Genomic DNA, 14,962 nt, shown 5'->3' with positions numbered 1-14,962 from the left:
TTGCATGTTTTTTTCTTACACTGTATTGTTCAAGCTACAAGAAAAATATTAATGTTGTGCGATATTATTTCGGCTTAAAATATCGTTTTTCTATTTTAATACACTTTATAATTTATTCAAGTGAAGGCTGAGCTGAACTTTCATCATCCATTACCTCAGTGCTGATTTATTATCAGTGCCGGAGATAGTTGTGTTGCCTACTTGTATATTTTTGTAATAAAAAAGAAAATGTCTTTACTATCACTTTGTCAATTTAACAGTCTCACTGTATGAAATAACGTGATAGTGAGTTATACATGGATGATGTAGAAAATGCCATTGTCCTTTTAGCCATTTAAACAGAATTATTCTACATAACCACTAGATGGAGACAACAGAAACATTACTTTGACCAGAAGGCGGGCTGTCACTGAAAATAGTGTGCGTTAACACTTGTTTGCAGCACAGATCTTTTCACTGGCCCTAGGGAGAAAATCTTCATTACCTCAGTAAAGAAAAATCTAGAGAATGAGTTCAGTAATTATCACTTTGCTGTCTAATTTCGTGTCATCTATCTATTTGCCATTCATGCTAGCCTTATATATTAATTAACTTGCGTAATGAAGTCAGCGTTTCTATTTTTTCCCCCCTTCGTTAAAGTGGTTTGCTTGAAGTGTATGCTGTGTAATATTCGGACGGCCATTTCTTTACTCCCGTTTGACAAATCTTTTTCTGTGTACATGTTTGCATTAAACAAATGGAGGCCGAGTGAAACATATGGGTAGTCTCCGCAGGAGATTGGTACTACAGGCCACATGCCCAGAGTTCATCCACTCTCATCTGTCCACATTACACAAGCCACAGCACCCAGCTGAGCCTAATCAGTGTGTCCCTTCATCATCCACTGAGTGGACCTCCACCTCCTACGTCACAGCAATAAACAACCTCATCGTAGTATGGAAAAACGACCGTGGAAGCCAATGGCTACCAGGAACTGTTTGCCTACCAGCATACTTCAAAATAAGGCGGTAAGCATAAAAAAAAGATTTGAAACGAGGTAAATAAATGATGACCGTGCAGGCACATTTGCCGTTGCTCGGTGAAGTTTCAAAGCTGAAATCCAGTCACAGCAATAGGAAAATAACAAAACGGCATTTCTGGATGCATCTATTAACAGGGACATTTTATGATATTGTGACATGGTCATGAAATTTTAATTATTGATTTGTGTTCACTTTTTTTCCAACAGGGATATCTCCGACCAATTTCGCGACAGACTGGGTTGTTTGTTTATACATCACTATGTTGTTGACAATTTACAGTACCATCGTGGCCACAACATTACGCTGTGACTGCACCTTTTGGTTTGTGTCTTTTTAAAATATTAGATTCTGACAAATTCTACAAAATATAATATTAAAACCTAAAACAGTTTGTTATAAATAGTTACAGTGCAATCCCACAGTAAAAAAGTTTTTATAGACATACTTTAAATTGCAACACCGGTATATTCCTGTTTTAAAATTCACAGAGCTGGTACTGGATACTGCTGAACAGGAATTACCAGGCAATTCAAGTAGAGACCAAATATTGATTCCAAACCTCAAATGTGAGATATGAACATGCTGATTTATGTTAATTGAAGGAAAGCAGCTGAGCTGGTTTTCCTGTCCTTGTGGTGCATTAGAGAACCACAGCTGTGGCACTCATGTCACGGCTGTAATCTGTCATTGCTGTATCTGAAGCATTACAAATACCCAAAACCCGCACAGAACAGGTCTGAATGAACACTGCAGCTCATTCCAGGAATGCTGTAAAGGCTATAACGTCAGAATCTATGTATTTCAGCAAGATCATCCTATTTCTTTATGCTTGCTGTTGTGGAACGTACATGATTTTTACAGATTACAGATCACGCGGAGGTTAATCTGCTGATGCTTTAGTGTTCCCAACCTAAACAAGAACGCAAAAGTGACGAAGGAGAGAGATAAACAAAAAATGACACTTTGATCTGTGTTTATGGATCAATCCACAGAATCTGCACATTTCCAGAAAACTGATAGTTATGCACAAAAAAGTACTCGGCCGAAACACAGCTAGAGCATTATATATGTACTGCAGTACAAATACTTTACATACAGTGTCTGACAGAATATACTACAGTTTAGCAAAAACTCTCCTCCGTTTAAGTGATGAACTAATACATTTTAATTAGTTTGACTTTACAAAACCAGAAGCACACGTCTGCAGTGTTTATGAAACTGAATCATTAGGGAGCACTGGCACTGACTCAGTTGATCTAAAGTTGACACTTTAACATCCAAAGGTGATAATGTAAATATGCTGGTGTGGGTGTGACTGGAGTTCAGGTAGGTGTGTGAACAGTAGACAGGAACAAGTGCTCCGGGGAAGAGACAGGGAACAATAGTGCCCTTTGGAACCGCCATGACTCATGCTTGAAGCTTTCATATCAGAAAGTTCAGAGTCCCATTAAAGGACACCTGAGACAGGCACAAAAAAGTCATCCAGGACCAACAAAAGCACTGATTTCAGCTATGCCAGGTCAGTACATAAAGATCTTGATCAATGTAAATGATTAATTTTCAAAATAAGAAAATTGAGTGACGGTCCATATAATATCTAGATGTGTTTTATCACTGAGCCTGGTTTAAATAAATGTAGTGCTACATTCTTAATGATATAGATTCAATTTAAATTATATTTACTGTTTCTGATCATGTTGATACTTAAAAATGCATTCAAGTGCTACACACTTTCTGTTCATTTTCATATAACTGGTGTGGGTGCGCTTACTGTAAGTACAAAGATCAACAATGGAACATTTTATTGTGAAAATTATGAGTCAAGTGAGCTTTAATGCTTTTTCTTCTGCTTGCCTATAGACTTGTTGTGCATAAAATATATATTTATACATGAATATATTTGCCGTAAATGATTAGGTGTATATATCAACACCTTTTTTTAATATTTCTGTATTCAATTTTAACCCATTTCGTAAACATGTCTATTATTTTGAGCATTTTTTCTCTTGTAAAAAATACATTTTCTCATACCGAGTCACTGAATGGCTGTCAGCAGTTTCTTTGTTTATTAGACACAGCTACATTGCTTAACCTTGTTCCTATCTTTTGCCCTTCATTGCCGGGCCAGCATTGTTTTCTTATCAACAATGCAGCTCAGAATACACTCTCTGAGCATGTTGCGGCTTTTTTTTCTACGTCTTACAGAGCAGAATTTGAAACTCTCTTTTAATAAGGTCAGATCTCCCATTTTGCCGGAGCGGAGCTTGGTATTGTGATGTTGTTCTATAATGTGAATTGTCAATAAACCTATGAAATTGTGTCAGCGGCACAAGCAAAGCCCGATTTCATTTTGATAAATGGACATGTCGATAGTAGCCACATCCGTCTTTAACGCTCCGACAAAAGGAAGCATCAATCCTCAGACAAGACTGATGATTGGTGTCCGCTGCTTTGTGCCTCTTGGTCCATTTCTGTACTTAATCTGTGTGCTTATGGCCACATCCTTGTCCAGATGTTGAGTCTTAGGATTCTCTCCCTCTGCACAGATAGATAGATATATAGATAGATAGATAGATAGATAGATAGATAGATAGATAGATAGATAGATAGATAGATAGACGGACGGACGGATGGACAGACAGACAGAAAGCAGAAAGATAGATAGATAGACAGACAGACAGACAGACAGACAGAAAGATAGAGATAGATAGATAAATAGATAGATAGATAGATAGATAGATAGATAGATAGATAGATAGATAGATAGATAGATAGATAGATAGATAGATAGATAGATAGATAGATAGATAGATAGACGGACGGACGGACAGACAGAAAGCAGAAAGATAGATAGATAGACAGACAGACAGACAGAAAGATAGAGATAGATAGATAGATAGATAGATAGATAGATAGATAGATAGATAGATAGATAGATAGATAGATAGATAGATAGATAGATAGATAGATGGACGGACGGACGGACAGACAGACAGAAAGATAGACATACAGACAGATAGGTCTTCTTCTCTCCTACTAGCCTTCTTTCAGTAGTATTATAGTGGACAGACAGATTATGGCCACCATTTTTGTTACAGATTACAGAGCCTGACAAACACTATTTCAAATCTACACTAAAGCACTTATATAGAAATCTCTAAAAATAATTCAAAGAGAGTGCTAAATTATATATCCTCTGTTAACTAGAGCACCCAGAAATCAAGAAATAAACTGATGAATGAACAGCTGAATGAACTGTCTGCCCACAAATAACTCTCAGAGGACCAGTGCTTATTCACACTTTACTGCTGTGATCCCGTGCTAGTGCATGGACATATAGAGAGACAATACGTAATATCATGGTATCACAATAAAAGAAGAGTCATCTCAGCCCCATTGAGAAATGTTGTTTCCATAGCAACAGGGGGAGAATGATGGTTAAGCCAGAGAGACCTAGAGAGGGAGTGGCACTGATTTATAAAGAAAGAGGTGAAAGACAGAAACACATTTCCACTGTGATTGTGTGTGTACAGTCATTTGCAACAGACAGCGAGGACATTTAAAGGGACCAAGTGAGGGAAGGAGAGGTAATTCAGCCGCCCATCCATTCATTTCCTTTACATTCATTCAAGTGTTTCCTCTTTATTTTCTCTCAGATGCATGAAGTGGCATCAACGCCTGCGGCTTAACCACCGCTGCACCTCCTCATCTCCATATTCTCCTCCTCCTCACAGTATCCAATCTCCTTCAGCCCTCCACCACATCACACATGTAGTCTTTCCCCACAACACCCACACAAACACAGGCACACACATTCCTTCTTCCTTTTCTCTCTTTCGTATACACACACACACACACACACACACACACACACAAGCCCTCCTGCCTAGGGATTTGAAGATGTGACTGAGGCTGGTTTGTAATCAGATGAAAGAAGAGTATAATCCCGAAGCTCCCTCCATCTTTTTTACTGCTGGAGTGGGGATGCTGAAGGAGAGGACAAGGGCCAGGATGGGTGACGTGTGACGGAGAGATCTGTGCCGACGGATCCTGCCTTTATAAGGACCTAGACTGACGCTGCACTCTTAGGAGTCTGGGATGACCGCAGAGATCACTGAAGAGAGAGTGGACGGGTAAAGACCGGGCAGAGAGGACATCAAAGAGAGCTTCGTCTGTGACTGGGACACAAGGTAAGCATTTCATTTGAAAAATTGTCTGCCATTATTTCTCTTGCGTGTGTGTTCGTGGATGGCTTTAGGTTTGGAGTTCTCACCTAGACAGGTATTTTTGGATTTAATGGAAAAGAGATGCACTCGGCCTTTAATGAATTAATAATGAGAGGCTGTTTCATCCCACTGTGTCTAAGTAGCACATTCCTGTCATGTGTGACATAGAAACTTCATAATTCATCAAAGATATTTGAACTATGATCAAAGATTGTAATAGAATTTTAATTGAAATATTGAACACGTATTAATGTTGCTCGCTATATTTGGTGTTTTTGTTTTGTTTTGTTTTGTTTTGCTAGTAGATTACTTTCTCACCTGTTGACAATTTATAACCTAAACCAAAGCAAAGGCTGGAATAATGTGGAAAAACAGTCTTTGACCCACTTTTAGAAAGCTGTACCAAAAGGTTTTTCACAATTTTTATCCTGTTTCAGAATAACAATGTTTCAGTTTTAGAATAACAACGACATATTGTAATGGATGCATATAGGGACTTTAGAATGGGAGATTAACTCTTGTGGGATTGAGTCCCTTGTTGCTAGATATAGTTGGTTTAGCAGACATTTCTACCCACCCCACCTCTCATCATGCAAATAGTGTTGCCACTAACTCGTTACTGGTCCAGCCTGACCAAAGGTTAAACATTTGGGAGATGTAATATTTTATGTTTATTTAAAGAAAAAGTCTTTATGCTCACAAGCCTGAATTCTACACTTATTTAATAAAGTTTAAACTATTTAAATACATTTTATTCTATTTTATATATTTTAAAATGTATATTTTCTTCTTGTGATGAACTGCCAAAAGTCTTTACATGTGTCGCATGATTCTTTTAAAATCATTCCAATACGCTGAATTTTAAAAACGTTTCAAAGAACAGCTTTTATTTGTAGTACAAATCTTTAGTGACATGTTTTTACTGTCACTTTTTTTTTCTTTTTTAATGTTTTTACTTTCAATCTAACCCTTGTTTTTATTCTCTTTGGTAACGCTTTATTTTTTATGACATTCTATGAGTTTGCAAGTAAAAACACTCTACTAATACATTAATGAGAATTAGTCGACATCATTCTTACAGTCAACAGAATTTCCAAAAAGGACAATCAAAAGTTTAACTGATATTTTTTTCACATTCAATTTCAGCAGATATCCAATGGCAGAGGCTGGGCGCACTGTGTCGACCCCTTCAGACCCTGTCACAGCTGAGTGCAGTTCAGCAGAGGTGAAGTCTGGAGATGTACCACTGAAGAGCTCCAATGAAGCATCACACTCCCCAAAAGACCTCAGAGACAGCAGCCAGATTGATCAACGCACTTCGAGCGGTCGCTGTATTTCCGAGGCCCATGTGTCTGGTGGTGTGTGCTCACAGCCGGCGAACCATCAAAATAAGCACACATGTAGGGGTCCGCTGACAGTGCACAGGGAACATGCCTTATCTCCTCACAAAGTCCTACAAGACCACAGTCTCTTATCAATACAAAGAAGCCACTCAGACAGCTTGCAGATTTTTAAACAGGCCGCAGCTTCTCCTCTCTACTGTGAAACGGGTGCGTCTTTTTGCCAAGGACGAAACCAGGATGCGCAGTCGTTTCCTTCTTTAGTGTGTAAACAGGCCATGCCGCTTCAGCAGAACAATACGATGACCACGTCCACCAGAGCAGGAAGCAGCGGATCGGGCAGCCCAACTCAACCAGCCAAGCACGGCTTCATTCAGATCTGTGAAGTCATTCCAGAATCCACGTGCCCAAAATTCGAGGAAGCTGTTTGTTGTAACTCGCACTTCCACCATGGAGCTGTCGAGGACACCTTTGCGGCATATTGCCACCCGCAACCGATTCCTGCCCCGGCCCAGCTGATTCCGCACTTGATAGGAATGGAGGAGAACTACAAGGGCCAAGTATCAGCAGGCAACCTGCTCGCTCTCCCTCGGCTCATCTCTTCTGTCAGCGAGACCGGATTGGACGGCAAGCGACTCCTCCGCTGCTGCAATCCGGACTGCTCTTGGCCTGCTCCGCTCCGTCCAATCGGCGCCCAACAGTGGGTGGATGAAACGTCCAAGAGGGAAGCGGGGACCATGACCGCAGAAAAGGAACTGAGAGATGTAGGAGTGCAAGTAGGTCAGGACTCTGAGGAACAGCCCCAGCACGTGTTCCCAGAAGTGTGCCTGGTTGAGGAGAAGACGAATGCGAGCGGCAAAGCGCCGTCAAAGAGTCAAAAGTCTCCTGTGAGGGAGGTAAAATGGGATGCGGAGGGCATGACCTGGGAGGTGTACGGAGCCTCGGTCGATCCTGAGGAACTCGGCCTCGCCATTCAGAAACATCTAGAGATACAGATCAAAGAAACTAAGGGAATAGCGGCAAAGCTCACACGCCAGAACACAACAACATCCCAGCACAGCTCAGGATCGACCCAGAAGAGAAAAAAGGGGTTGCTGGGGTTTCTGCACCGCCCGGGCTGTTGTTCTCGCACCACCGGTGCAGTGGACTAAAGGACCCCAAAAAGACATTTGAAATATTCAACCGCCAAGTAAAGATTAAAAATAGAGATTTTTTTAGCAACTGTATCTTCTTTTTCCTTGTATATTTTAGAACTGGGTAATACTTTCCAAAAAAATCATGTCTTCCCTTACTTTCTAACACCTCACGTAAACGCTGTAGTAGTTTGCGCAGTAGATTTAAGAACTTTTTATAATTTAGAGTAAGATTGTGGGCTATTTTATAATAGTTAACTGCTCTTTGGTTTTTGTTTTCCCATCAGCAAATTATAACGATTATGACATTAAGTTCCTGTCTTGCATTATTGTATGTGGAATGTCCATTAAATGAAAAGATTTTATTGTATAAATCTGTGGAAGCACTGTGATGGGGTAAAACACAGTAACTGTGGCGCTATCTGCTGGTGAAAGCGTGATAGTTAGACCGAGGGTATCAGATCTTATGTGCAAATACTATTTACAATACACTATTTTTCAAAAATTTTGGGTTTTCGGAAATAAATTTAATATGTGATTTGGTGCTCAAGAAATATTTATTGTAAATGGTTGTGCTGTTTAATTGTTGTCAGGATTCTTGACTAGAGAGGTCAAAAGAACAGTATTTATTCGAAATAGAAATCTTTTGTAACATTACATGTCTTTACTGTCACTTCTGACATCCTAACTTAATGAAAGCAATGAAAGCATCTATTTCTTTCAACATATATGACCCCAAGCTTTTAAATATAGCGTATATTAATATTGAAGAATAATATTAATGAAATGTAAACAGTAAGATATTAGATGTAGCAGGTGACCTAATTATTTCAGTTCTTACTTGTAAGTACATTTCAATATATATATATATATATATATATATATATATATATATATATATATATATTATATATTTCTTATATCATTTCTGATCAATTTCACATTTAATGAAAAAAATTGCACTTGATTTTACTACAGCATCACATAAACGGTTATTGGGAGATAACAAAGAAGACAGATTAAAGTGTATTCGGAGTAACACATTTTGACTCTTGAAAGTAGAATAAGGTTTGTTGAGTTATTTGTCAAAAGCAAATTAAATGTCTCACCAGCAGCATTGTTTTCATTGTTGTATTCTGTAACAATAAAAGCAATATGGCACTTAACTGAAAACACTTTTTGTGTTTTGATGTTTTTGTGACCACATCTTAATTATCCATGCATAAGTGCTTTCTATATTGCTTTACATGAACTAACAACATGGTTTCATTAGCTTCCTTAATGACTCTGGTACCAACTCCGCCATCCATTTTTCCATATGTTTGTGCTCTTCATCGTCCACGTTGATAAGCAATACATTTACAGGCAGATGACTGAACATTTAAAGCATGCACCACCTGAACATAGGCTACAAAAAAATCAAAACATGGATTTGAAACTAGTGCCTAGTACACGTTCCTTAATATCCACTTTGCCTTGACAAAGCCTGCATATCTATACATTAATAAATATTTAAAAATGTACACAGTTCGTAAATTTGCTCATGTCCATAGACATTATTTCCAAATTGCGTGTCTTCAAGCATTTTTAAAAACTAGGCAGTATTTTAAGATCGTTCATCATTTTGAAAAGCTTTTAAACAACGCAATATCCAACGCATTCAGCTGCTTTTCTTAACATTTTTTTTTTTTACTACAGCAGCAAACCTGATGACTACACCTGCCATGTTTTAATTCATCTCCAGCAGCAGCGCGCATTACGAGCAGTGCCGCCTTACATAACGCCTGCATTTTTATTTGATCTCACACATGATAGTGAGACGTCGCGGGATATTCTGCGGACACGGACGCTATCGGAGGTAAGTACCTCGACGTGGCTAAAGATGCAAAGATTTCAACACGCATGATGACGGCTAAACCCAACAACACACGTACTACTACACGGGCACGAGACCCCACAGAAACGCCTCGTGTTCGTGCGAACATCAGTCGACGTCGCGTGAAATACAGTCGTGTTATCAGACGCGTCCGTGTCTATCCTCACAGGAGCTGCGTGTGATAACAATGGGTTGAATTTACGTGTTCTGAAAAACCAAAATCAATTATTGATACCGTGACCATTTTGAATTTATGACCAAGCAAACGCTGTGCATATCGTATTTTATCCTCCTTATATATAGTATTAAGCGTCCTGCGTGTATTAATAATAACACAAGATCAAGGAAATATAGTCTTCTGGCCTCTCTGGCAGATATTGCGAGCCGTGAATGGCTGTATTTCTAGTGACCTAGTTGGAGAATAGCCTGATTTACCGTTTCATCGCTTCGTTAAACAGACTACAGTAAATTACACGTTTTTAAAGCACGATTAAAACTACATTTATTAATAATACGAGCTCATCGGCCATCGGTATATTTTTATTTGGTGTCAATGTTGTAGGCTGTCTGCACGTAATGGGTAGGCTAATCTAAACTTCTTGAACCCGAACACATAAAAAAATACCAGTCTTTGTTAAACGCTTATCTTATAGTTTGCAATTTGATACTTAAGCAGCCCTAAGTAGCCGATTCATTAATGCATGTTTATTGGAAAAAAAGCGATCTCTAAATGAAATGTTATGCATGTAAAAAAGTGTTTTTTTTAATGTATGCCTTTTATTTAATTTATGTTTTTACCGTAATAAATGCTCTGAAGAAAACAAATAATAACGACGAAGATACCCACACAAACACTACTAGGGTAAAACAAGAAAGTGAATCTTTAAGTATAAAACACATGTAATACATTGCAGTAGAATTTAATTTAGATAAAAATATTTTAAAAAATATTTGAGAGTAAAATAAAATAATAATGGTAAGCAAAATAGTTTCTGTAGCATTTTAGATTTTTTTTTCCAGTGGAAGTGGCATTATTTGCACAGCAACGTTCCCTTAAGTTTAGAGGTGTAATCAATCACATGAACTATGCACCATTTCCACAAAGTATGACAAACAGCAGTCTTCAAATACTTTTGGGAGTTTTAAATATTTTATCTAATGCAGTGGTTCTGTTTCGTGATATTCCTCCAAGGCCCCCTATCGACCGAAACATCAAATGCCCCATGATTTATTTACTTATTGTTTGATTATTGGATACAGATTTTAAAAGAAAAAAAGAAAATGTTTTTGAGTGGTTGAAATAAAATGTCTTACGTTTGGCCCGTTCGAGCCATTTTGATCCCCCCTAAGCTGGCAGTTCCCAGACTTCCGGGCTGAAAACCACTAATGCAGTGTCAAAGTAAATTTTAAGTGGGACTTAAAGTGTCCAAATAAAATCGGGAACCACTGTATATACAAAAGATGCTTAGCAGAACCTTTACGTATATTCAGAGAGCATCTCCGTGCTTTTCTTCCATTCTCAGGGTGATCCAGAATGAACAGGGCTGTTGCCACCTGCTGGATATTTCTCCTGCTTTCGGCATTCCTGTGCGATCAGGTGATATCCAAAGGTGGCAGGGGAGGAGCCAGGGGTTCAGCACGGGGCAGCGCTCGAGGAGGCCGGACGTCCCGCACCCGTGGCTCCCCCGCTGTGAGGGTGGCAGGGGCGGCGGCGGCCGGGGCTGCGGTGGCGCTGGGAGCCGGAGGGTGGTACGCGTCGGCCCAGCGTCGACCGGATGACAGCTCGGAGCATGGAGATGATTCCTACAGTAACAGAACAGACTGGGAGCTCTACCTCTCCAGGACATCAAACGCAATAGCGCACGACTCCGCTGCCACTAGATTTTCTGCCTTGCTCTTACCAATAAACTTTGTGATGTACTTTGCCCCTTGATGCGGTTTAAGACGGTTTGGCACAGCTTAATAAGCTGCTCATGTATGTTACTGTGCAACACCGATGTTTAATAATGTGTACTTTATTGCACAACAAAGCAGATACGAAGATGAAAGGAGGATTTAAAACATCTCTATTTAGTTTAGTAGACATATAGGTTCTGAAAGGTTAGTTTGCTTCAACAGAAGCATTAGTATCTATACAACTATAGACTACTTAAATTATGCTGGTCACATCATGTACTGGATGGCAAAAATACTGTGTTATTGTTGTGCTGCTGCACTGTTGGTAAAACTCCACTGTTCTTGACATTCGCGTAAACCTTTTTTATATGAACCTTTGTATGTTCAATAATATTTATGTTCACGTTTAACTAATAAGTGTATGTAGATCGAAGAGGTATGCTGTAACACATTTAGAATTAGAAAACAGTATTTCTAGCTGTACCCGTACTCCCCATTGCTTCCGGTGTGAAAATGTCCTCTTTCTACATCATTTATAAATGACTTGATGTATTTAAACAATTTTGTATTTCCAGTAGAGATTTTTGATAACCCACGAAAAATGTGAATGCGGTGTGTATTAAGTGCACAGGTGTTTTAAGAAATTAAAGAGGTTTTATTTATATACGTGTTAACCAGTACACAAGCCCTCTTTTCCAGCTGTTGTTAGATATACTTAACAAATTATGAATTTTAAGCGTCAAAGCAATTGCCAAATATTCTATTAAAATATCTAAGTTTGGGGAAAAACAACAAAAAACAAAAGCGACGTGGTATTGAAGATAATCAAATTGTTTTGTGCTGCCATTTGACTGCTGGGTTGAAATATTTGGTTTTCATATAAAATATACCAATGCTGTTTCAATAAAAATCAATAATTTATTGTACCTTCAATTCCAGTTAAAAAATAAAAAATGGTACATTCAGTGCACCTTTTCTGATAAACTCACAATAAAAATAAGACATGCACCAAACACCTGGGTCACCACCTTTTAATTAAAACATTAAAAGTAATAAGTGCTTTTATGTGCTCAGTGTCCAGTCTTGGACGTACATCGAGTAAGGTCGAGCTTTCTTTGCAATAGTTACACATCAGCTGTTTAAAACACTGTTAATCAAGCATAACTTTTCCAAGTTGTCCTCTGCGAAACGCTCTGATGAAATCATAGGCTGCTGCGCTGTAGTCTGGCAACTTGACAGTGATGTTCCCTAAACGAATGATTGTACATTTAATGATTCGTTAATAGTTTGAAATAAAATGAGAATCAAGGGGCTTGAATGAACTCACCAACTCCAGTGATGGCCTTCACACGCCTGGTCTTGCCGAGCTTCACCGCTATACACTTCAGCACATGCTGGATATCATCGCAAGGCTCTTCAAGACTGTACTTTTCAACGTAGCTACATAAAAAAAATTGTCACAAGCGTTATTGATTATTCTCCTATGCACTCAGCTTTGTAAAACGCACAACAAATCCTTGCTTGTCGATTTGCTAAACCTACCTAAATCTTTCCAGTCTGTTCAGTGAGAAAAGCAGATAATCTGCTATGATATCCTCTCCAACTAAATGGTCCAAAATGGTACCTATTTGTAAAAGAGACACCTTACAATAAAAACAATATTACAACAACTAAACATTTTATGATTATTTTCCAAGACGTTTGCGGACTTACCACATAAAGCAAGTTTCATGCCTGTCTCTATGTTCTCTATTCTAGGTGGAAGGACTCCTGGGGTGTCCAGTAAATGAATTATGGGTCTCTCACAAACCTAGTATAAAAAAGAAAAATTAATAATAATAATAATAATAATAATAAACATTTAAAGCTATTAATACCTGAATTTTTGTCAGAACAGCTTTTGTAATTCCTGGTTCACCTCCTACTTTTGAAGCTTTACCTGATAGAAAGAAAATTTAACATTTAGGCCTTGTTTGTTTATTAAAATCAACCGACTGTAAAAGGCAAAGGCACAAAATAAACACCTTTTTTCAAATATGCCCTCCTTACAGCATTAATCAGAGATGATTTACCCACGTTTGGCACGCCAATGACCATGAGGCAGTAGCTTCTGTCCTACACAGAAGAACAAGAACGTCAAAAAACATCAAAAAGCTAAAAGTAAACTACTGAAATAACTGTAACTAACCTCTTCTCTGTGAAAACGAGACCCACTTTCTATCAACTCTGTCACAAGAGGAACAATCTGAAACACCAGACATCGAAAATTAGGTTTAAAATGATAATGCGCTAGGTTTTCCTGTCTTTTATTTAGAAATATCTGATGTAACATCTTATACTGCTTACCTTTTTTAGATTCTCATCTCGTTGTTTTAAACAGTCTGTAAACAAAACATTCCTCACACCTTCGCTTTCCAGCTGCTTCAGAATACTCTGGCAAAAATAAAAACAACAGCAATATTGTTTTTATTTGCACCTCGTTTAAGCATGCGTGTTAATGGAGTATGAAACAATAATGAATCAAATAAGACCGCAACACCTGCTTTTTTGACGTGTCTGCCAGATCCATCTTGTTCAGTATAAGTATGTGTGGCCGGACGTCAAGGCTCTCTTGAAATGAGGGATTTCTTCCAGAAAAGGGTATGTTGGCCAGTTAAAGAAGGTCTTAGAAAAATACTGTTTAATCCTTTTAAAATGTCTAAAATAAAAAGGATATTCTAGCATCATGGATCTCTATAATGCAATCGACCCTCCTTAGACTGGCTTTCATCTGCTTGAGTCCTAAAAAAACGAAGAGGTCACTACGGTGAGCATATATATATATATATATATATATATATATATATATATATATATATATATATATATATATATATATATATATATATATCTTCAGGACAACATTTAAATATCAAGAGAATAGATTCAGGCCCAGTTTCATAGACAGGACTTAGCCTAAACCAGGATTAGTAGATCAATTAGGTTATTTTTTTTTAATAAACATGCCTTAGAAAAATGATTTAAGTTCATTTAAAGTTTCTCTCAGTTGAAACAGTTTATTTACATTTTAGTCTAGGACTAAGCTCAAGCCTCGTCTGTGGGTTAGACATCTACAGCACTTGTTTAGATTGGCCCAAACGAGATAAACAGCGAAAGCTGAATGATTTGAACACACTGGTTTTAGCACGAATCACGCACCTTTAGCCATATGCCCAGGGAACCAATGCGCCACCTCCAGCTCACCAAAGTCAAACGCTTTCCTGAACTTGGCGGCATTGAGTAAAGAATGAAAAATCCTCATCGTAGCCGCTCGCTAGGGCTGAATACAGGATGAATGCGCTCAACCGAGACAGCTACTTGCTAACAAAATGGTATAAACAGAGACTTCTAAAGGTTTTAAAACAATGTAGCACACATCACTCTCCTACAGCTGCCATATTTCTTCTGCGCTATGAGCATACAGGAAGAA

At 38.3% G+C, this 14,962-nt stretch overlaps 3 protein-coding genes across 5 annotated transcripts; 2 read left to right on the top strand and 1 right to left on the bottom strand.

Annotated features, from left to right (window-relative positions):
* The first annotated feature begins 2,363 nt into the window (after positions 1-2,363).
* si:dkey-191g9.7 lies at positions 2,364-8,894 on the top strand. Of its 2 annotated transcripts, none has more exons than XM_043256391.1 (3): positions 2,364-2,541; positions 4,679-5,212; positions 6,398-8,894. In XM_043256391.1, exon 3 carries the CDS (start codon positions 6,405-6,407, stop codon positions 7,737-7,739), a length of 1,335 nt encoding a protein of 444 aa, XP_043112326.1. In that variant the 5' UTR covers positions 2,364-2,541; positions 4,679-5,212; positions 6,398-6,404; the 3' UTR covers positions 7,740-8,894. The 2 variants fall into 2 exon arrangements, with proteins under 2 accessions (XP_043112326.1, XP_043112325.1); XM_043256390.1 differs by having other exon boundaries at positions 6,395-8,894.
* Positions 8,895-9,427: 533 nt separating this feature from the next.
* Positions 9,428-12,167, top strand: sprn (shadow of prion protein). Its single transcript, XM_043256017.1, has 2 exons — positions 9,428-9,579; positions 11,121-12,167. Exon 2 carries the CDS (start codon positions 11,132-11,134, stop codon positions 11,528-11,530), a length of 399 nt encoding a protein of 132 aa, XP_043111952.1. The 5' UTR covers positions 9,428-9,579; positions 11,121-11,131; the 3' UTR covers positions 11,531-12,167.
* A 341-nt stretch (positions 12,168-12,508) lies between these two features.
* Positions 12,509-14,962, bottom strand: mtg1 (mitochondrial ribosome-associated GTPase 1). Of its 2 annotated transcripts, XM_043256014.1 has the most exons (11): positions 14,692-14,962; positions 14,210-14,274; positions 14,033-14,137; positions 13,840-13,926; positions 13,682-13,738; positions 13,518-13,608; positions 13,371-13,432; positions 13,207-13,303; positions 13,036-13,117; positions 12,821-12,933; positions 12,509-12,741 (listed from the first exon to the last, which is right to left on the bottom strand). In XM_043256014.1, the coding sequence occupies exons 1-11, from the start codon at positions 14,792-14,794 to the stop codon at positions 12,644-12,646; spliced, it is 960 nt and encodes a 319-aa protein (XP_043111949.1). In that variant the 5' UTR covers positions 14,795-14,962; the 3' UTR covers positions 12,509-12,643. The 2 variants fall into 2 exon arrangements, with proteins under 2 accessions (XP_043111949.1, XP_043111950.1); XM_043256015.1 differs by lacking the exon at positions 14,692-14,962 and having other exon boundaries at positions 14,033-14,133; positions 14,210-14,257.

The sequence above is a fragment of the Puntigrus tetrazona genome, chromosome 13 (genome assembly GCF_018831695.1).
Source record: "Puntigrus tetrazona isolate hp1 chromosome 13, ASM1883169v1, whole genome shotgun sequence".
In the NCBI taxonomy this organism is placed as follows: domain Eukaryota; kingdom Metazoa; phylum Chordata; class Actinopteri; order Cypriniformes; family Cyprinidae; genus Puntigrus; species Puntigrus tetrazona.
The sequence above is the reverse complement of the archived record's forward strand: the minus strand, read 5'-3'. Positions and strand labels throughout refer to the sequence as shown.

Bases quoted from the DNA above. Each gene is read 5' to 3' on its own strand.
- mtg1 (XM_043256014.1), bottom strand. From the start codon at position 14,794: ATGAGGATTTTTCATTCTTTACTCAATGCCGCCAAGTTCAGGAAAGCG. The intron at 12,934-13,035 runs GTAGGTTTAGCA...TTTTTTATGTAG, and splicing joins AACAGACTGGAAAGATTTAG to CTACGTTGAAAAGTACAGTC. The intron at 12,742-12,820 runs GTGAGTTCATTC...TCATTCGTTTAG, and splicing joins GAAGGCCATCACTGGAGTTG to GGAACATCACTGTCAAGTTG.
- si:dkey-191g9.7 (XM_043256391.1), top strand. From the start codon at position 6,405: ATGGCAGAGGCTGGGCGCACTGTGTCGACCCCTTCAGACCCTGTCACA.
- sprn (XM_043256017.1), top strand. From the start codon at position 11,132: ATGAACAGGGCTGTTGCCACCTGCTGGATATTTCTCCTGCTTTCGGCA.